The sequence below is a fragment of the Xiphophorus hellerii genome, chromosome 3 (genome assembly GCF_003331165.1).
Source record: "Xiphophorus hellerii strain 12219 chromosome 3, Xiphophorus_hellerii-4.1, whole genome shotgun sequence".
Taxonomy (NCBI): Eukaryota; Metazoa; Chordata; class Actinopteri; order Cyprinodontiformes; family Poeciliidae; genus Xiphophorus; species Xiphophorus hellerii.
Genome location: NC_045674.1, coordinates 32033895 through 32057454, shown reverse-complemented (window position 1 = coordinate 32057454; position 23560 = coordinate 32033895). Strand labels below are relative to the sequence as shown.

The following is a 23560-nucleotide window of genomic DNA, read 5'->3' as shown; positions in this document are numbered from 1 at the left end:
CTTTTCCTACACAGTAACAGTAACTTTGCTTTAAAGTCATGTTTGGATAATTCCCTTTGTGTGTAAGCAAGAATAAGCATCTGGATGCTGCTATTTGCATTTCAGTGTCATCAGATTGTGAAGGCATGCAGGCAGGGTTTGTATTAGCATCTTTAAAAAGTCACTTTTTGAAAACAACGAGCCTTTTTTTGCAGCTGCTGAACAGCGGGTGATGTAGAATCCTTCCATTCTCCTGCATGTTTTATGTGCAACATTAAATCCGAGCGTCTCTGTGTGTGTTTATCTAAGTGGGGGGCTTTGCTCTGCAGATTAATAGCTGTAAACACTGTTTTACAAATTATCTAATTGTCACTATGTGTCTGCTTTTCTGTGCTGACAAATACACACAAAGAAACATACACGTAGTAGCCGTTCTGTTCTCAAATACAGATTAGACTGTATTTGAGAAAAAACTCTGTTAAACTCTGTTATCAGATTTTGAAGAATGTTTGGAATTGACATTTTTAAGAGCATCCATCAAGCAGCATTTACCCGACTTTCCAGTGGACAGGATGTTCTTTGGTATGCTGACTCGGTCCTCAGAGTTCCGAGCCCAGTCCACCATTCCTCTCCAGCCTTTCATAGGGAAGTTGAAGTCAGCCTGATCCATCACAGGACGCTTATGGATGCTCAAAACTGTAATAGACAGAATAGTGACTGAAACACTCACATGGATTATCTACTGTATGTGAGCCTTAAAAATTTCAACATTTGCTATAAAAAGTAAGCACTCTCTCTTTCAACACATTATTAGCATTATTGTTGAACTGAACTGAATCATAACATCTCCTGGGTGCAAGCTGCATTGAGTCTGAGCCTGGGAGATGACAGCCTAGTTCTACCCCGTCCACTTCTGGTGTTTTGGTGAGAAAGATTTTTTCTGATCAATTAAAGAGTTTTTTTTCTTTGTCTTATAGATTTATTATTTATCCCTCTAAACGTATTTAGAGGGGACTTCAAGTTTTCATGGATTTAAAACTGCACGTCAGGCACTATAAAAACTTGGGGTATGCTATATATCAATTTTGTCAACAGGTCAGAATACACAGCGAAAATAAGCCAAAAATGCAAATATTTTTTATGAATAAATAAATAAATACAGGAGATCTTTGTTTGAAAGAGGCTAGTATCCTGACAAACAAACCTGTTCTGGACAGATCTGATTAGTTACATTCTTCACAACTTGACTCCTTTCATGAGAGTGAAAGTAAAAACTTTTATGACAGTGTGGAATATACTTGGAGGAGGTGGAGCATCCTTTACATAGCACGGCTCATGTTTAATGTGTAGGAGGAGGAGAGGTCAGCCAGTCTGAAAAGATGTAGGTGGCAATTTGGCTCCAGACATTTAGGTAAACAGGACTCTTCTGATACCTCAATCCCACATGTACTCCTCCAATCGAGATCAAGTTTTTATCTGGAGGTAAAAGTAACCAGCGGCCTCTGTGAGGATTATTTCATGTTCATGCCTTTTCAAATGAAATGTTGAACATCTGTAGCCAATGAGTAATACAGAAAAACAGGAAGTAGTAGTAAATTTGGATTCAAAATCTCAAAGGAAACATAATTCCTCCCCATTCTGCTAGTATAGCTATTTCCTGCGATCTGAGTAGGAAATAGTATAAAAGTGAAATAGAATGCAAAATAAAGCGCTTCTTCCTAAGAAAGAAAATATAACTGAAACAAGAGGAAAATGAAAACAAACATTCTAATCTAAATCAAGCAAACCTTCCTATGAGCTCACAGATCAGTCAAGATTACAATAGACAGGTCACACATCAGATCACTCCTATGATCACAAAGCCTTTCCATTTCAACACCAAGGTGTTGTTTTGACACACCTGTTCATTCCATAACACACAAAAAGCAACACTCACAGTCAGCCAGTGATCCACTTAAAGAAAACAACTGAGTAAACATTTTATGAGGTTTTTATATACTAAAACTCTAAAATTGAAACTCAGGCTCAGGTTCACTTTGTCTTGAGACTAAAAATATTTTTATAATAAATGTGTTACACATGTAATAGATTGTGAAACAAATTAAATATAAATATTTCAATTGATTAAAATAAACAAATTTATTTTCATAAAAATACAACTTATTTTAGTGAAAATAAATTTATTTGTTTTCATTAAAGCTGCTGCTGTTAGCTGTAACAGTGAATGAGTTCTTAACTGCACAACATTGTTTCAGGAATTTTGTTTTAAGTCATGTGATATTTTCCAAACAGAAGTCTGTTTTTAGAGAAAGAAAAGCAGCAAAACGAAGATGCTTTTGATATACAGATATAAGGTGTGAAGATGACGCTAACCCAGGTTATCGGTGACTTCATACATGTCACGGAACTCTTTCATCCTTAAGCCAATGACGTCCACAAAGTCCTCCATGAGACGGAACAGCTCCTTGATGTTGGAGCCCAGCTGAGAAAACAGACACATGAGAGTTGGAAAGAAGGAAAAGATTAGGAATATGAGATGAATATTCTGAGCTGCTGCTTAAGTGTAAAACACACAAAATACTTTTTCTTTACACACAACGTCCCACTGTTGCTTGTTGATTCAGAACCATGCTGCTTCTCACACCAGACTGCAACCAGCTTTACCTTCACTTCGTACAATTCTTTGCGTTAATAGCTGTGTTTCCAATGTTAAGTTAGAAACACTGTTCAAGAGAAAAAACATCAAATTCACCAACAATTTTTTGCAGCAACCATTTCGATCCTACCAGTGCTTTTTGTTTTCAGTCAATGTCTCTGACGCCTCACAGCTGAAATACGTACGTAGTTTCCATTTACAAAAATATAATTTTGCACATTCTAGTTTGCATAACTTCATGTGTAGTGTAAATATCTGCTGACTGACCGAGTCTTCGTCATTTAACTTTGACATGCACAGTCTTGTTTTCAGGACACATTTGGACACATTTGTAAAGAGCCCCTCTTCATCGATAAGTAGCAACCTCATAACTGGAATCCATCAAGATTATTTACTATTTTCATAAATGATTTTTTTTATGTCACAAGCTATCAGAAAAATTATTCCTCGCAGATGACTACACAGCTTTCTCCTCTCCATCCCCGGACTTCCTGCATAATTGTCTCCTCTTTGGATAGAAGTGACTTTGATGCTCTTCCTTCTTTTTTACAAAGCATTTGTCTGAAAGTCTAACACACTTTTCAGTTAAAGGTAATGGTTGCACTTGTTGGACCCTTCAGGATGTCTGAATGCCTCCTTCAGTGCAACTGAACCTCTTGTTCCACATGATAATCAAGTGAGTTTTGAGGCTAATGGATGATAGCTACATGGTTTTCTTTGGAGGTACCAGTTGCTAAAACAAGAAAGAAATAATTTCAAGTACATCCATTCATTTTACAGGAAAAAGTTTGATTGATTTGACTGTCATTTATTTCAGCAGGGCTTTTTCAAAACCTCACCTGTGCTGACATTGGCCATAAGGGCAGTTACCCAGAGCAGCATTAGAAAGGGAGGAATAATCTCCCATGACTGGAAGATTTGTCAGTACCATTTAAAAAATCAGTTGGTTGCATGTTCTACTGCATCTGCTGATGTGCATTAATTAGGGAGTTAATACAGCAGTTTTTGCTGCTGACAATAGAGGTGTTTTATTTAACATTTGTCTCGGTCTGCAATGAGATTTATTTTCCCCCAGTCACAGATACATGTTGTTTAGATAGAGACTGTGTAGATACATGTACTTAAAAACAAACAAAATAAGATTTATACAAGTGTTGTAAAATGGCTTAAACAAATGATGGTTTATGCTGAATTCTTTGGTCGACTTTTGCTTTAGAAAAATAAAAACTGGCTTATGAAATGGTTTAAGAAGCCTAGCTGGTTTATTAAGTGCTTCTCCTCCACCTGCGTGGTGACAGTCCTGGCAGAGCCACCTGTATACTGATGGATGCAGCAGATGGAAGAGTGGGCGTTTGCCTTGACTCAGTTCCTCATTAGCTAAAGCTATTTCTATCTTCTTGTCTGTCCTTTCTCCTCACCACTGTCTGTCTGAAAAGACACAGGTGGGCTGTTCTGACATTGTTTCACTCATCAGCTTCAGGGTTGTCATTACTGAACACAGAGTTCAACAGGGGAGGAAATTACAAGCAAAGCAGAACTGTTTGAGAGAGGGTGGTTCTCACCAGTTGTGCTTCTTCCCATCTGTCCCGGTTCTCTTCCATCAGCAGATTGCTCACCGTCTGCACAAAGTTCTACGAAACAAAAATGACATTTTTTTCACTCAGGTTCATATGGTTGTATTTTTGAAGTATGTCTAAGGTTTATGCCCCACTATCTGGTTCTACTTGGCACTCCAAAAGATAATAACACTACCTTCAACAATGTCCAATTATATTCCTACAGTACACAATCCTGAAACAAAAAACATACTAATGAATGTGAACCAACCTTATGCTGGTCAAAACATATAATTCTTTAGCCACTTTGTCCCCTTGAGAAATGCGTTTGTATTTTCTTTTCGTACATTACAACATGCATCAAATCCTATCAGATTTTGTTGTAGGCTACTTTGGTGATTATAGCATACTGAAAGACAGGATTTTTTTTTTTATCATCGTGCTATACTGAATCATACCTTGCTTGGCAGACTGAAACAAGATAAACTGAAACCAGACAGAAATTTAAAAAAGATCAGAAAAAGCAAATGAGGTGGATTAGCAGAGCTCGCCAACAACTGATGGTGTCAGAACAAGTTAGTATGGATTATCATCTCTGCTGCCTGGATAACGAGCTGTTAGCTCAGGCATGAGGCTGACATACAGCAAAAGTGTCTTCAAACTGAGTCTACTGAGTTGTTCCAAGATAGTCATGGATGAATACTTGGTGGATATGAGTTACAGGAACATTTAACAGTTTTATTAACTGAATTGAATTATAAAGTACAGAAAAGCAAAATATTGACTATTGGTGCTTTTAGATTTGCCATTGTGTGAATGTTTAATTGGCATAATAGAAATGGTTACATTCTCAATTAATAGTCAAAATCCCACGTATCCTCCACTGCCTAAGATTGGAAACCTCAGGCAGTAAATGGCCCTTATCTCTAACATCTTACAGAATTCAAACAAAAACATTCAGTTTCCACAATATTTCCATCAGCTCTGGGACTAACTCCCTGAATACATGAGATGTATGTTCAGAAACTGAACTAATAAACAAGATAGAAGAACCCCAAATAACTAAATATGTTTCTAATTTAATTCTAACTCTAAGCATTTCTACATCCAGAAGTGAAATGTGAAAAGACCTCGAAATTACCCTCATGTCTGCACTGGTGGGACTATAGTATGCCCTCCTGAAGATCTCTGTCATGTTCTTCAGTACGTCCAGGATAGCCAACAGATCACCGCTGTAGCTTGTTCCATCATCAGATGTCATCCTCAGCTTGTTCATCACTTCTGAAACTCCATCTCCCACAAGGCCACGCTGTGCTTTGGACAAGTGTTCCCGAGTCTGTTGGAAAAAGTTTCTGTTAGTTTATCTGTTATTTCTTTCAGGGGCATCTCATATCATCTCTATAATTAGTGAAAAACAGGGATTTTTTTTCTATTTTTGAAGTTTATTGAAAGCGTCAAGTTACAAAAGAAGTTACAGCAATGCCATAAACAATGAACATTCAAAGGAGTGGGTAGAAGTACAACCTTTTTAAAACCTACCCTTTCTCAAGTAATGAAATATTGTCCAACAAAATCTTGTCTAAAATGTTACAATATTGTCAGTGACATCTGTCAGAATGTGACTTTATCTAGTGAAGTAAGTGTAAGCTAGTAAGATGAAGCCCAGATATAAATGTGTGCTTTAAGTTACCATCCTGTTGTATCTGTGTTTGAAACTCTTATTTTGAATTAAAAAAGGAAGTAGTTCTGGAGTTGCCATGTTAGTCTGATAAGTACATAGTAGAGAGTAGAGAAAGTTTTCGGTGCTAGGTAGAAAAATATATCTCTGAGAAAAACCTTTCAAATATTTTGTGAGCACCATGAGCGTGTGGGAACTGTCTAATCATTTGATGCTAATGGCATCAAAGCTAACATCTGCTTCTGGGGAACCTTGTAAACCCAAGGCCTATTTCACAGGTTTTTATCATGGCTGCACTGCCCTCACTCTCCTGCAGATCAAGAATTAAAACACTAAATCAGAACTGGATAATGCTATATGAACCTGATATTTCTTAACAATTTAAAATGTATGCACATTTGTGGAAAAGAAACAAAGGGACTATTTCAATGTGTTGTTTAAAGCAGTTTGTGATCTGTGAAAGGTTTATTTTTTTTCAAACAAGTCAAATGAAAACATATTTACTGCTTACTAAGGTTTGTATATTGCGATAGTCATTGGAAATGCATTTCATATAGGTGGGATTTTCCCAGTAGGCAATGCCCTCCTCATCCAAAGAGCAGCGACGCAGGATAACTCCTGTGTGGAGGAGACACATAAGTTCAGCTGAGCACTGAGGATTCTGTCATGCAGTTTCTGTAAATAGAACCTTGTGTGAATGCATGGAAGATGGAAGCTCACCTACGGCATTGGAATCACATTGTACTGCTGCTGTATCCCCAGCAGGAGTCATCTTCCACACAACCTTAGAGAAATTGTCCTCATCACATATCTCATGAGGTGCTGTTTGCAACAGAAAGAAAAATAAACTGTGTCAGTCACACTAATGTGAGAAAACGTACATGTACATTTCAGATAGAAATGTTTCTATTCAGTCACCTGGGCATCTCTTTTCATTGCAGTGACGGATTTGTTGTCTCTCTCCAGGACAATCCTGTCCTTCGAAAAAGGGCCCATAACAAACCCTGTTCCTCTGCTGCGTCCCCCCTCCACAGGTTTTAGAGCAGCCTGACCACAAGGACCAAGGCTGCCACTTCCCATCCACTAACAATCAACACAACATGGAATGTTGTTTACTACAGTAAATTCCAGAGTAACAATTCAATTAAATTAACTTAAAGGGGCAGAATTACGTATTTTCCAGACAAATAATGGAATTTTGCAATACAATCACATAACTATCCAACTATATATAAACATGACAAAGAAAATTTGGCTTTGTAATTTAATGCCTTGAAATTAAGCCTCTGTCTCTTTAAAAACGCCTGCTCTTTGCTGAAACTCCACCTCCAGCAAGTCAGCAAAACTTCACTCCTCTATTAACTTCACACTGCATTGCCACTGCTCAGAGTGTATAATGAGCTCAGCAGATCTGCAGTTCCACAAAGTGTTTGTTAATTGCTGCCGACTATTCTGAAGGAGCTGAGTGGGGGGGTCATAGGGAGGCATGCACTGTGAGGCAGAAGCTTGGAAAAACAGCTCCAAGGAGGAGCTGTATCTCAAAGGAGGTGCTAGTTCCACACAGCCGTTTTGCACAGCAGAACAGTTGCCATGGGAAATTAAAAGATTTCTCAAATATTCATAAAAGAATCAAGACAAAACTCCAGGTATATTTCTGATGAGAGAATAACATTCTAGCAAATGTAGAGTTCAAAAAAGTTGATTTTACATAACGCTGCTCCTTTCATAGACTGAGTTTAAAAACAAAATACAAACCATCAGAAGGCTAAAGCTTATTTTTAATAGGAAGTCTGTATGTTAATTGCAGAGTGAAAGACACATTCTGCAATAATTGATCATACCTGGACAATCCCGCAGGAAACAGTCAACAGTCTCCAGCCACTCTCCCCTGCACTCCGAGCCTCCATAAGAGGGGCCATTGCATTCCCTGGTTCTCTGCATCGTCCCATTGGAACATGTAGCAGAGCAGGAGCTCCAGCTGGACCACTCATTCCAGACCCCATCCACTGGGAGCCGGCAGGGCCACAGCAACAGCGAGGACAAAGAGTGTGACCAACCACGATGTTTATAAGCTGGGACATTATTCACAGTTAAGCAAACTGGGAGGGTTTGCTTAACTGTGATCTATGAGAATGTCTACATTACATTATTGGCTCATTGGTTGATGGGTCATGTTTACCTGGACAGACGGCTATGTTGCAGAATTTGGTCTGTTCCTCTGGTCCGTCACAGGGTTTTCCCTCAAACTGCGGCGGGGAACAAGTTCGTGTTCGGGCCCTGTAACCTCGGCCACAGGTGGATGAACACAAACTCCATGGTGACCACTCATCCCATGTGCCGTGAACTGCAATCAGAGCAGCTATCATGTGACTTAGAAGACAGATGTACAGACCATCCATTTTACAAATTGAAACTAAGAAACATCACAGTGACAGGTGACCCATTTTTTACTCCACTGTGGGTTTGGTTTTATGGAGAACATCCAGGCTATTGTTTCTAGGACCTCCCACTGCTGTCTGTTTCCATGAGAGCCTGACAACACTTTGAAACCTAATCTGCTGATAGAGTGGCTAATAGGATCTAGAGGGTCTGCTACGGGTAATACATGGTCAGGGAAAGGAATGAGCGCTGGGAGGAGACGGGTGCAGGTGACTGTGGGGGGTCAGAGGGATCTGGTGGGGGTAAGGGCAAGGCTTACCTGGACAAATTGCTGAGGTGTTGCAAGGTCTCTGCTCTCGCAGTGGCCCGCTACAATGTGTGCTGTAGGAGGAGGACACACAGAAACGCGTGCGACTCTGCCAGCCTTCCCCGCAGGTGGCAGAACACACACTCCAGGATGACCACTCCTCACCTGAAGTTGATTCTACTGAGCAAGATGGAATAGGTAAAGAATGGAAGGATTGGGAGGAAAAGGAAGAAAAGGAAAGGTCCATAACTGTTTAACATGCAGGATGCAGCCCCCGGGGCCAAAAAAAGAGGGGCTGTGGTATTAAAAGGTAAAGTATGTCGGTGCCACATTTCAAGGGGCCGCCTTTTATTGAACACCTAGGATTTCATAAATATTGAACAAAGTTTTCTTCCTCAAAGACAAATGTGGTTGACAGATGGGTTTTCTCATGGTAGCTTGAACTTGCTGTCTTTTAAGATGATCGGTCTTCTAAACAGCACAGCTGATCATTCTAAAGGACAAGATAAAAAATTGTTTAGGAGCCTACAAGCCATTCTGTAAATACCGTCCTGTCTTGTGGTAACAGGTAAAGGCTAACCTTCTTTGTCCACATTCACACATTGCTCCCCTCAAACAAGCGAGCCCTGAAATGGAGCCCAGCATTGGATCTGCTTGTTCTTTATTATATGTCAGGCTCAGATGTCATATCCTTTGCATTGACTCTATGTAAAAGTGAATGCCATCGCCTTAGGATATGTCATTCATACTGTTACATTCAGAGACTGCCAATTAGATGGGTCACTGAACCAATTAGAGAAGCCTGAGTAGTCAAAGGCGGGTTGGGAGAAAAAGAAAAGCTAACAGGAAGTGGGAAGCTAAGCACATTAAAGTGATGCCTCACTCAAAGTCAAAAATCTATGAAATATTGTTCAACCTCCATAACTGACAGGTAGCTGCAGGTTTGCACTTTGCCATCTTGGATTGAAATTTGTATTTAAATTAGAACTGAACAACCTTTCTAGGCAAATGCAGTGTATTTGCCTAGATAAATACACTGAATCAAAATGAAGTACAGCCATCAGTTTGTTTCAAAACATTATCCCAAAACTACTCACAGTAACCAGCAACAAGGAATAGTTCAGCAATTCCGGACATATGTTAAGTTCTATGTAAAAGAGAAATTAGAAGCAGTTACTACCATTAATAACTCTAAACAGCATGAGGCTGGTGTACTCTCCATATTAGAACAACTGTCAAGCCTCCTCTTTGGCTAAATGTGTAAACATTTATTAATCTATAACTACAACATAATCAATTAAGGCCCATAAAGCTTATAGAAATGTACTCAAAAATAACTTCAACTGCTAAATGATGCAGATAGGATATTTACTTACTACAGTTCTGTTCAGATTTTGCATTTGAGTGGTAATATGGTCATATTTGGAACCCTATCTTACTTCAGATAGGGTACTGAAGTAATGATTGCTCAGAACATGATCTCTGGTAAATGATGTTAAATTTCATATCAGTCATGAACATTGTTATTTTCCAGACAGTAATAACTGCTGTTGAATGTAATGCAGAGATACAATAAATGGTCACTCTGCTATGTCGACACTACAACCTGTTAGCTGTGTAAGCATACATAAATGTGTTGACTGCTTGATTTGACAATTTTAAAAAGTTACTTGAAATGCTGTTGCTGCTTTTATTGCAAAGGTTTTTACTAAATAAAGAGACGAGAAGTAGCGAAAACCAGACCCTTTGCTGTGTGAATGGGTGAATGACAAAGTTTTTTGTTGGTTCTGTAACCTTGCGCTAAAATTCTATACCTTAAGGATGAATGTGAACTAGTCACCATCTTTCCTCAGCTAAGGTTAGTGTCATGATTGGTGAAGGTGGAGATAAGGCAGAGTCAAAATGTGAACAGCAACATGACATGATGAAGATTTATTTAAACTCAGTACATGGTCCAGAGTGTTCACCAAAACTCAACAGAATATGATAACAATGAAGAGATGCACCAGGGATGAGAACTAGATAAGAAAACTGAAACAAAAATTTAACTTAAATAAAACAAAATGCAAAACAACCTAGAGAAACAAAACATGACACCAAGAAAACTATGAAACAGTGTTCTGTTTCATTCAGTCTCACTATGTTCAGTCAGGGTCCATGTTGGAAATAAACTCACAGATAAATAACCAAAGACTATGAATAACACCCCTATGGAACACAAAACCCCATGATAAAAAACCCCCACCAAAATCATGACAGTTAGAACTTCTGAACTTTGAGTCACTTTATAGTATATAATCACTTTATTTCTGAGACTTTCTAAGCTGCGATATTTAGGTCTGAAATGAAAAGGTCAAAGTAAGTTATTAGTTAGAAGTGTGATTGCACACACTAATGTGATGTGAGTTAGGTCAGTAAACATAAAAATAAGCTACTAGCTATTTATATTTATATAATAGCTATTTTTGGTTTAAATCTCTATTGCCAGAAAATATCTCTGCAAAGGGTCTTCACATTGAGGCCTGCAACTTTGGTTTCTTTTTCAACATGGACAGTGTTGTAGTTTATTTTCGAAATGCTTTTTTATATTTGAATGTATCTGTGTGTGGATGTACAGTATGTGCATAAGGTGGAGGATATGTACAGTACATGGATGTTTTGTACACTTTATAATTTACAGAATTTCTATGTTCTGTAAATTGAATGCACGGTAAAGTAACTATTCTTTCCTTGTATTTACATGTATCACCGATATAACAATAATATCTTCTGTTTCAATCATAGACTGAAGCTAAAAAAAGACCAGTCCAATTTGTTGAACTATTCCTTTATGTAAATTTTTTGACTTTGGTGCATCATCACTTTATCAGAGAGCAGCAACTCTGTTTGATTTCATATTTTACAGAGAGTACACAGTGTTCTGTTTCATTCAGTTTCGCTATGTTCAGTCAGGGTCCATGTTGGAAGTAGTCCACTGTGGACAAGGCACTGCTGTGGGAGATTTTGATAGATGTGTATGTTTGAAATGTGTCACAGCTGTATGTTGTAAAAGTAAACTGGTCACCCAAGCTGCCACAGTGACTGATGCATGGGATCCCTCTGCGTCCCGTTGTCTTACCTTCCTGAGGACTCTGCTGTCCGCTGCGGGGGGGCTTGTCTGTGTCATCACGCTTGGGGTTGTCCACCGAGCGGAGAGACTGGCTGCGAGAGAGATGGCGACCTTTGCCTAAAGGAGGATGAGGCAAGGCCAGGAAGGGGAGGAGGGGCGGGGTTAGCAACCAGAGCTCCTTCACTAATGGCTTATATTTGGGGCACAACCGTGACGTGATTGGTCACCCAGAACAGCATCAGCCAAACTTGGGACTTGTGTTGTGCTGTTGGTGTTTATGTGCTGTTCCTGTGTACTGATGATTTCTTTCAGTTGTTGTATAATGCTGTTCAGAGTCTTGAAGTGCCTCTGCTGGAATGACTAAGTACAAAAATACACTTAAACCCATCTCAGCTGCAGCCATGACTTATTGCTGTGAGACAGAGAAATGCATCAATCGTTCTGCCCAGATGAAAAGAAGCTTTAAGCTGTCAAACATTTCAATAAAAGCACTAATACTTCTTGGTAAATTGTCTCTAATAAATAAAGCACTCAGATGCTCACTGCCTGAGTCACTTTAGCCATTTGAGGATTTTAGGATTTTGAAATAATCAGGTCTTTGCATTATTGACCAAAAACCAGTTGACCATGCAGGTTTTCTTATTTTCATCGATCAAAGTCCCCTTTCCAACATGCACTCCTTAACTCAAAATACTGAATCACACGCATAAGATACACAACAGAAGAATAAGTTAGTAGGAAAGTAAGTGTAAGTGTAGAATATCTTTAAAATGTCCAACGAAGACAAAGTTTCATTGGTGGACAGAACCAAAGCCAGTGGGAAGAGCTAACCTGTGCATGACTGGGAGTTGCAGGGCCGACCTTCCTCCACTATGCCCTCACACAGGAAAGACTCTTCTGGCGGCGACTGGCAGGTCCGAGCACGGGTTTGGATTCCTCCGCCACATTCACTGCTGCACTGCCCCCAGTGGCCCCACACACTCCAACCACCTGCAGACACAAACACAGCCAACAGAAACAGTCACTGTTAAAACACTGCAGTACTGTCAACACTACATGTGAGCTAACTGACAACAGCTTTTATAAATAAAAACAAAACTGTTTATTTTTCTTGGAATGATTAAATGAAAGTATGTTCTTCTTGCACTCTGAAGCAAATATTGCAATTGCAACAAACTGACAGACTGTGTAATGTTTCACACAACACAGTGGTACTGTAGAATGGTTTTTGCTATATTAACTTATATTAGCCATTTGTCAAACTTAAAAACAATGAAACATGGCTTTCAGCATTTCTTTTTACAAGAAATTAGACCCTAAATTCACATTCCTGCTTGTCTAATCTGATATACTGAAACAAATTCCTGTGCAATCCTGCCTTCATAGTTTATAGCCAGTAAATAGAGTCCTCGTGTGTATGCTTCTCTCCACCTAAATACAGCTGTGAAGGTTTCAGCGGTTTATTGGACAGCATTAGTGAACAAACCAAGGAACACAGCAGATAGGTTAAATGTAGGATTAGGTTGAGAAACTGCAAACCTACTAGAGCATGCCTTTCACCAAAACAGACAGGAGAACATTGTTTAGAGAATCATGGAAGAATCCTGAGATAACTGTGGAAGAGACTCACAGCTCAAGATGGAGAATAAGACAAAAAGACAGTACTTTCTATCCTTTTCCACCGGAACCTACTCAGTGAAGTTCATGTCTACATGGTTAAGGTCATTTTCACTTACACTTGAATAAGAGGCTCTGTGTGAGTGGGGTCATCCTAGCAGAGTGGTCCCATGATGTGAAAAGAAATGTGGCATTAATATTCGACATAAACGCAACACAAGTACAAAAACTTGTGTTGCGTTTATCTTGCATCTTGTCATTACCCCACAAACCAAACCTATTTGCAGTGTTGCTATTTTCTTTAGCACACTCAGTATTGCAAGTTTTTACAAATGTTAGAACTGATACTTGTAAGGGAGTTGCTCTTGTGACACAACCAACTCCACCCCTATCCAGTCAGTGACTGACAGTCTCCTGATGTGTTTCCAGTCAGGAATCCCATGTAGGTACTGAAGAAAGGGGCTAGCATATACAGTACAGACCAAAAGTTTGGACTTTCAATGAGAAGGTGTGTCCAAACTTTTGGTCTGTACTGTATATAAACATAGCGGAAACTGAGTGGAGCTGAGTCAATCTGCATTGATTAGATGCTAGGGGAAAAGGGCCATTAGTTTTGGACTACACAAATCTGGCCTTAAGCAAAAAGTGACACAAAGACAGCAGTGACCTGTTTCCACATGAAAATCTCTGACAAGTCTTGAGAAAATTGATGTTGACATACACAGTCCATCTAGTCTAACCCAACTTTGATTACTTAGCAAAAGCAGGCAAAACCACTGCTCTAGAATGTGATGTTTGAGAATCAGAGGGACCTCCTTTCAACACCTAAAGTATGAAGAAGGCTGAGAAATGTAAATCACTCAACTGTTAGAATACAGTCTCTTTTCCTGAAAGAGTGGGAGCAATTATTTCCTGAGTTGTCAGATTGGGACTTCTGGATGTGCAGCTGTTTTGTCAGTATACATATTTCCTCTAATTTTAAAAAATGTTGTTCAATCAGGAAAAAAGGCAAATGTCTTTGCCATAAAGGGACTTTATTTAAAAGCATCCATTTAAAAAAAAGTGTTTCTGAGGAATACCCACGCTAGCTTCAGAGTGGTTAACGTGGGTATTCCACTATGACAGAAGCCTCTGTGATAATGCTAATTATCAAGGTAATCGCTTGATAATGGACTCTCTTCATTACACACACAGCCTTAGATGTGAGAACACATAACATGTGCAAATTGGTTATATAATGCCCCTCTATATTCCACAGAAGTACATACGTAGGGGTAATGTTTCATTACCCAACATTACACACACCAACTGAGGCCAGGTTGAGAAAATACAGGAGGTACAGCTACCATCTATGATATCCTAGTGTCCAAAAACTATCAAAGAACACATAAAGAATCTCTTGTTGCAAAGACATTAAAGTAATCATCAAAGCAGATTGAGAGGATAAGGCTGTGTGTGAGTGAATACTTTGAAAACTCACCTGCAACAGAATGAAATAAGCATCACAGACTGATGGTATCTTGCAGAGAAAGAGTGTCTGAGGGGAGATTTTTTCCTCTAGAACCATGGTGTGATGAATGCTATTGTCATCGTCAAATTCCCCGTTTGGCTATTCTGATTTAACGCTCGCCATTAAGATGTGTGCTGATATGAGGAGGATGGAGCAAAGTGCTGCCAAACGACTCTCTCCCCGCCTGTGTCCTCCATGCTCATAAATGTTTAATGGCACAGACAGATGCCTTTAAGCCCCCACAGGCAACGACAAATATGTATTAATCTGCATGAATAGAACATGAAGTTGGCCCACATCCAGTCACACACAGTTTTAATTACTCGCAAATCAATTTCCTTCAGGGGCGAGACTGGGATGAGAGAGGCCACTGTGAAGAGCACTCGATTCAGTGCAAAGAGTAAAACCTACACACACACACACACACACCCCCACACGCCCACTCACACCCACAGATAAATCTCTTCTGCAGCTGTTTGTCGTCCCAACATGCCAGAACCATGAGTGTAATATGACTGATGTATATAGAGCACCGTCAAAAAAATGCATGTTTGAAAAATGTTTCTTTTAGAAAAATCATGTATGTATTATTTCAAACTATGAAGCGTTATAGTTAGCAGATTACTATTTGTCATGTACTTTTGAAATAATCTGTATTTATTACTGTATCTGGAACACAAACAAGTTGAAATGGTTACTGTGCCTAACAAAGCCATGTCTCTGGTAGGCATGCTAATAAAGTATGTAGACAAAATCTGTCCCAGTCAATGAAAATACTGCTATCACTTAGTTCAGTGGTGTGCAATCTTTTCAACACAGAGAGCCATTCTTGACCTCAGTCTGGATAATAAACTCATTTAGAGCCACAAATATTACGTTGTCTTGATACATTTCTTCTAGGAAATTGGTCATTCTTAAAAAAACAAAATCATTTGGATACATTTTTCTCTGGGACATGTCGTTGAAGACGTTCCACAGAGCCACATGTGACTCCGGAGCCGCAGGTTGCAGACCCCTGACTTAGACCTTTAAGAACTACAGGGAAGTGTGGTGAATTGGGTACATCTGTATACATTTGTGGTTATTTTGCTGCATATATCTTTGCAAATCACACAATGGACTGAAGATGGATGCAGCTCAAATAGGTGTCCAGCAAATGATGCACATGAGTGTTCTTTAAAAAGGCTAATGTTAGGAATGACTTTATACAGTATGTTGTGGAATGTCATTTCATGTTTTAGCATAGACAGAAAAATAATTTCTGACCAGAACAGTTTTTAAAGTCTGTTTAAAAACTTTTCCGTTTAAAAACTTCATGTTGGTACCACTTACCAACATGAAGCGTGGTAAGTGTCCATTGGTAACAGACCTACTTGAGCGAATGTTTCCTAGATTAGGTTTAGGTATCAAAGCAGAAAGAGCTACATAATTTACACCATGAAAAACCGGAAAATCGAATTTAATACCACTGCACAAAACATGATTTTCAAAAGTTAAAGCATGTGAAGAAGAAAAAAACTATACAATGATGAGTCCAGCCAGGAAGTATGTTATGCATTTTGAAGTCCCTATTGTAGATCCTGGCTATGGACTCCAAGATTTCATTAGTAATAGGAGAGAAGATAAGAAGAGAGTACAATATGGTTGAAAGTATTACGACATGAAGATAAGTGTTCAATAGACAGAGGTTTGAAATAAAAAGTAAAAGGATTTGACAAAATGAAATATCTTCTAGGTGAGGAAAATTACATTACAAAAAAAAACATTACACAATTTTTACTTTAATTACACCTTTTTCACATCCATGATGTTTTATCTCTCCTTCTGTTTTATCTATTGTGTCTTCATGTCTTATATTTCGTAAAGCACCTTGTGGTTTCTGACCTGTGAAAGGTGCTATATAAACAAAGTTTACTTTCTTACTTGAGGGAAAGGTTGGGAGCCTCTGTTGTAAAGTGATATTACTTAAATTGTCCAGCAGCTGGCATGGTCTACAGTCGTAGAGATGGTTTTGGGTTTGTCTGTATACACCAGAACCAAGGAAAGACCAAAAGCAAGGAAAAGGTTTCTAGCTTCCAAATTTCTAGATTAAAAGTCTCAAGACTTACTTTTTTACTGTAAATGAAAAATAGCTGATCAGAAAAAAAATATATGCACTATTATTAGGCCTGTCACGATAGCAAATTTTGCTGAACGATTAATTGTCTCAAAAATTATTGCGATAAACGATAATATTGTTTGAAGACCTTTTTACACTGATTTAATGGAAATGATGTAATAATGCATGCGATTTCCTGCCAAAGATAGATACACTTTATTTTCAAAAGAATATTTAACACTGGAAATGATAAACAAAATAAACAAAACAACCAAAAACAAAGATAAAATGGATTCTCAGTCTCCATTAACAAAAAACGCACTTGAAAAAAACTAAACAACATAAAGCCAAAGTGGAAATAAATACTGCATTCAATCAAAAGAGTGCAGATTATGAAGTCTGTGTACTATATTGCCCTTCAGTAATAATTAGATTTAAATAGAGAAAATGGGCACATCGACTACCTGATGCAATAGTTCACACTACACGATTTTTTGTTCCTATTTTTCCCCTTACAACAATCTTAGAACGTTGGTCTTTCTAAAATTGTGGTGTGTTACGGTAGATCGTCGTTGCCGCTCCGATCCAAATCAGGGGTTTTCCCCAACTGGGAGCTTTAACGCAACCTGTTGAATGTGACAGGCAGCCAATCAGAAAGCACGGATTCTCCTCCGTGTTTTCTGAGGGGAAATTACGTCGGGGAATCCCAAACAGCTGACACGGCGCAACCCGAAGTCCAGCCGACATCGGAGATAATATGTGGAAACAACATTAATGTTTATTCAACATGCAAAGAATATAGAAATGACAAGAGGAGGAGTTGGAGCGAAATTGCTACCGCAGTTGATAAACCCGGTAACTTTGCAGCTGTTCTTTGTTAACGTGACGTAAATAGGTTATAATGATTTTCATTCAGTCAGGACTGACGCTAGCTACATGCATTGCAGGTAGATTGTAGTAAAGCATTGATTAATGCCCGGTTTTAAAATTAGTTAACTGAACTTGTAGCCATTATTTTGTGCCCATTGTTGGACACCACCAAGCAGGAACGAACCCGATCGAACCGTTAAACCTAGGATTTCTGTCCGCTAATGTGTGGTCTGTCAGATTTTGAAAATGGGCCGACAATCGACAGCTTTAAGATTGTGTAGTGTGCGCTGGGCTTTACACTAAGGAAATGAGGAAGGGGGGAGTCTATGGAGAGCACCGGAGAACAAGAAAAGGGCCGGATGAGACGATAATGCCGATAATTAAAATGACATCGATAGTTTTAATTTATCGTGCGATTTATTGATTTATCGTTTATCGCGACAGGCCTAACTATTATAAATACCAAGGTGTATGCCAGTGGCCTCAGTGCATTCTTTTGGCAGAAAGAATGCAATGATACACACAAAGACAGAGTTGCCTTTGTGTGTATTCATCCCAATCTAATCCTCACTGGTTACCTTTTATAATGGTGTGTGAATGCTAATACAGGAATTTGTATGAGGGGAAACTTTTTTCAAAGTTAAAAAAGAAGAAAATTTAGAAAGTAGGAGGAGAGATCTTACAGGAATATTGAGAGTGACTTAAGCTCTCACTGCAACAAGGTGCATGCTAATGTTTTGTTATTCATTCTTATATTTCTATACTGATTGTTCTCATTTTACTGAGTTTCTTTCCTACTTCCATTTTCTTGAGGGTTCTTTTTGACCAAAGCTGTACAATGCATCCCTGGAAGCTGAATAAAGATATAAATATTGAAAAAAAATGACCAACTTTAGAATTATTGCTTGAGACAAGTTGCCTTAATATCCTTTACATCTTCTATAGGTTATTTAATTTTCTGCCACATGATTTTTATGGATTCTACAGAACCTAGATAAAGTTTCAAAGTATAATCAGCTGCAAATTTTGGCCAACCCATAGATATATCTATAGCTGAATGCATTATTACCAGTTTCAAAGACCAATTTTTATTCTTAAATAAATAATATGTAATTTTTCTGTAGAACTCATGGAAGAAAGGAGGCATTCATGTTGATGTCTGTTTTAGGAGGGTTAATGTCAGCCTGATACTCCAGAATGACCTTCAGCTCCTCTCCTCAATCTGAATTCTGGTCTTATTGTGAATAAAATAATTTAAAAATTTGACAGATGTTTGGAACAGAGAACATTACTCCTTCCTTCAAATGAAGGTTTTAGCACTGCTAAAAAAAAACAAACTTTTCAGGTCTGTTTAAAGAGAAGAGTTTTTGAAATGACAATGATGGTAGCTTTTTTATTTTTCCTGCCTCATAAATACAGTCTTGGAGAGGGTAGAAAATGTGAGGGGAGTAATGGAGTTTTGTCTTCCCAGGTCTGCAAAGACATTTCATTATATTCTCAATTTAGAGGGGGCTTTTGTTTGAGCACCTCGTCACAGGAGCATCTCTCCTCTTCAAGGCTTAAACTCATCCTCCATCCTTCATGTTCCACAGTCCCTACTTTATTTTGATTATCTGTTTTTGTCAAAACACACACTTTCTTTGCAATGTCTGTGGGGGTGTGCACGTGAGCATGTGTGGTTGCACGGTTCACTGGGTGCATGTGAGTGTGTCGACGAACTTCCTGAAAGTCACCTTCATCTTCTATTTGGAGCGAAAGGATGACTGCATGGGCATCTCTTCTTACAGCTCCAGTTTCTGTACTTTTGATCAATAGCTAGCACTTAGTGCACACACACACACACCCACACACCCACCCCCCCACGCCGGCACACACACATACACAGGGTTTTAGTGGACAGCATGACTGCAGATTTATGACTGAGGAATGTGTATGTTTGTGGAGCTGGTAGGGAAGCAAAGAATGGCTAAAATATGATGTTTACGGCCCTGTAGAAACAGGCAGCCAGTTGGGGAGGGAGGAGCTGCAACTGGGGGAAATGTTTAGAAAGACAGAGACATGAGGACGTAGAGGGAGAATAATGATGAAAACATGAAGCGCAGGCAGCAATGGGGTGACTGGTTCACACAAAGTTGTGTGGCTGAATGAAGGATAAGGCAAATGCTGACACCCAGAGGACAGAGGCAGTCAACTGCACAGCAGAGATAACAGGCGGTGAAAGGAGGAAATGGGGGAGGGGGAGCCTGCAGGGGGGAGCAAGATGAAGGGAGACAGGAACAGAAAGAGGGGAAAATGTGACAACAGATAAGATGAGGAGGAAAGAGGGGTAGGGGGGAAGGATAAGCTTCACTTGAATGGCACAAAACGTTAAACTCGTACACAGATGAAAACGCTCACACATGAGTTTCCTCATTTAAAAGGGAACAAAGATTTTTTTATCTGAAAGTTTTTTTTTTCATTGAAAAATATCCAGCTGAACTGATCAAACTGATATTCTGCTCTACGGGGAGAAATGTACCTCTCTATATAATAATCTGTAGAGGAAATAATATTAATTTATAATCTTCCTGAATAGCAAACATAACAGTTGCATTTGAACTATTACAGATTTATTGTTTTCTATAGATGTAAAGGTACAAAAAGGTCAGCAGTAGTGAATTTAAATTGAAATTATCATTTTGAAGATGAATTTGATTAAGGCCAAAAACTTAAAGACATCTCACTTAAGAAAATAGCACAAAATTAATAAAAACAAACAACCATCCTCCGGTGTGTTTCAGTTTATTTCACGTTAACATGAAGTAAAATAAAAAGCACACAGAACCAAATGTGTGTTCCCAATTAGAAACCGACATAAATTAAATGTTGAGTATTCGCCGACCATCTGTTATGCTATTCTCTGGGCATTTGTTATGTTTATTGAACACCATTTAGCAGCTTTCAATCCACTGGGTGTTGCAAAAAGTACAACTTTATGGGCACTTTGCTTTCCATATTTTCCTCAAGCTAACCTTTTTGCTCCAAGTCAGCTGCACCATCATCCAGTCTACTTTTCAAAGAGCTAACAATATTTCTCCACTGCTGCACAGCATCAGATGGAATCTAAACATTTGTCACACAGCTGATTAGAAATAAACAGAACATTCTTGGATTTCCCTCTACTGTGCATACAGTTCAAGTTAACCTGAATGACCAACATGCAATTCTTCTTTTGCACTTTGACAACTACTCATTACATGATTTAATTTTTAATAAAAATGCTATTTCAAGACAGAACTTTTTTTTTTTACCCCTCCAGGGGGTCTTTTATGGGCTCTAGTGTCCCTTAAATGAAAGTAGGCTGACAGGAGAGGGGGGAAGACATGCGGAAAATATCGTCGGGTCCGGGAGTCGAACCCGCGACAGCCGCGACAAGGACTCAAGGCCTCCAAACATGGGTCACGCTATCCCCTACGGCACCACGGCACGCCCTCAAGACAGAACTTTAAAATCTAATTTGCACTTTAAATAGTATTTTAAATATTAATTTTAAGGGACCAGCATAATGTGTTTTCCATTTACATAGTGACATTTTAAAGCAAAATCAATTAACTATGTTATATTCAGTTGTTATTAAAATAGGGTTAGGGTTACACACACATGCACTGATTCAGCACCTTAAAATAGGGCCTCTGTAGACAGTTCCACCAGATTTTGCTAATTGCTGCTGGCTAGTCTGAAGGAGCTGAGAGCTGAGTGGGGGAGCTGTGGGCTGGGCCTGCTCTGTGAGGCAGAAGCTTGGAAGCTTGAAAACTGCAGCTCTGAGGAGGACTTTGAAGGCGGGGCTAGGACCACCCAGGTGTTTTGGACAGCTGAATGGTTGCCATGGGAGATAAAGGATTTCTCAAATATGCATGAAAGAATTAAGTCAACATTCCAGCTATGTTTTTGATGAGGGAATAGCATTATTACATAAGATAAAGCTATAAATTAGCACTAATTAGGATTAGTAGGCCTCCACTGACACCTTCCATTGCACCACCCATGTATCCTGATTGGAATATTCATCTCCTGCTCCTCCAATCACAGAAGAGACCCATCTATTTAAATTCCTACTGAGCTTTCAATGCTGTGATTTGATCTGAACAGTTTGTTTCTTTGTTTTGGAGTGTCTTGTGAAACCTTTGGCTTGACATGTTTGCTTACACTAATTGTTCCTGCCAGGTTTCTTTGTTTTAGTGCATAGTTTAGGTCCTGCTTGCTTTTTCTTTTTGAGAACCTAGGTGGTTTCTGGATGCAGGCTCTGATTGTTAAAAAGTTTGTTAGAATAAGTTCTGGTTGAACTCCCCTGGAATATTTTTTTCCCCCTATCTAACCTGTTTGTGGGTCTGGTTTTGATCCTGTATTTTATAAATATAATTTATACCTATCCTGGTGCCCTTCCTTTAGATTCCCTCCTCTTTTCCTTTCACTTAAAAAAATCTTAATAATACACCACCTGTTTTTTAAAACCCATTCCATCTGGTTCATTGTTACTTCCCTTGCTGAGCTGGGTTGTAACAAAAATCTTACTCCTTTGTTTTTTGGAAAGGTTACATGCAGCAAATTCAACTTTTTTGTAAGACCAAGTTACAGAAAAAAATAAAGTTGAAAAAAATGTGCAACTTTGATCTCAACTTTTTGAAAAAGTTGCTGGGAAATCTGTAATTTTAGGCTGCAACCATCACAAAAAAAACATTGCAACACCATGTAGGACTGCCTGGTCAAACATTTCAGCTTATTGTTTGGCTATTTCTCATCAACTCCACTGGTTTGGTTCTCCCTCAATGTGAATGTCATTTGCAGAGGAAGCCATGGCATAAATATTGCTGTCAATTTCGAAAAAATTCCTTCAAAGCCAAGGCTCAATGTGTACAAGTCCTGCTCAGATATTTTAGTGATGGCTGCTCGTTCTGTAGAAGTGGCAGGTTCTGTCATTTCAAATACGGCCATCAGTCGGATCAGTGTCTGTTTAGACACGATAGGACACTTGTCTTAAGAAAATGTGCCGCTCAATTTAATCCCTAAGGGACACTGCTGGGGAACGGAAATGATTCGAAAATATTTAGAAGAAAAAAGAAGCTTTGTGTTAAGTATGCCTTTACAAAAGGCCCCAGCAGTAGATCAGTTCAGAAATAACGTTTGTTGAATTAACATTGAAGAGATAATATTAAGTGTTTTCAAACCTTTTTCAAAAAATTGTGGTTGATAGTTGATAATTTTTTAAGCTTTATTTTTTGTCATAACATGGTCTTACAAAAAAGTTGAAATTGCTGCACATAACACATCAAATATATTGTTAAGGAGGAAAGTTATTATGTTAGCTTAAATTTTGGAAAAAGCATGGCTCTCCTTTTCCTCCTGTTAGCCGGGTCGCGAGCGGATGTCATCACGGCTGCAAAAGTACGGCGAAACAGAATGACGTCACAGATCACAGAGTTTAATCTCATACAAAGCAATCGACAACAAAGCTGCAGAGATACAGAGATATGCATTTTCTCATGAAAATAAAAACACACAAGGGAAGACAAACGAACACAGAGACAGACAAAGGCGCCCACGTGGAGAAAAGATGGTAAAAAAACTCTCCTCTCTCCGGTGCTGACCTGAAACTATAAACCAAAAGGGTGTTTCCCTATTTAATATATGCAAAGAAGGCGTTCTGCTCTTCGACCAATTAGAACTCCCTCAGGCCCCCAAAGAAAGTTGGGACTTCCTGATTTATAGCAAAGGTGTCTGTTTTTTACCCCGTGGTCATCTCTGCCTGATACGGAAGATCCCTG

General features: G+C 38.9%; 1 protein-coding gene across 7 annotated transcripts in view; it reads right to left on the bottom strand.

The window, feature by feature from the left end:
- Positions 1–23560, bottom strand: part of adgrb1a (adhesion G protein-coupled receptor B1a) — a 179673-nt gene that overhangs the window by 84319 nt on the left and 71794 nt on the right. For 6 of the 7 annotated variants that reach the window (XM_032558860.1, XM_032558866.1, XM_032558864.1 and 3 more), the window contains exons 3-14: positions 12496–12654; positions 11674–11781; positions 8568–8735; positions 8049–8213; positions 7711–7875; positions 6788–6952; positions 6590–6691; positions 6381–6487; positions 5333–5527; positions 4198–4266; positions 2353–2461; positions 532–675 (exon numbers count right to left, since the gene is read on the bottom strand). In XM_032558860.1, the coding sequence (XP_032414751.1) occupies positions 532–675; positions 2353–2461; positions 4198–4266; positions 5333–5527; positions 6381–6487; positions 6590–6691; positions 6788–6952; positions 7711–7875; positions 8049–8213; positions 8568–8735; positions 11674–11781; positions 12496–12654 (1656 nt within the window). The remainder of the gene's footprint in view (positions 1–531; positions 676–2352; positions 2462–4197; positions 4267–5332; positions 5528–6380; positions 6488–6589; positions 6692–6787; positions 6953–7710; positions 7876–8048; positions 8214–8567; positions 8736–11673; positions 11782–12495; positions 12655–23560) is intronic. The other variant, XM_032558861.1, reaches the window with a different exon arrangement.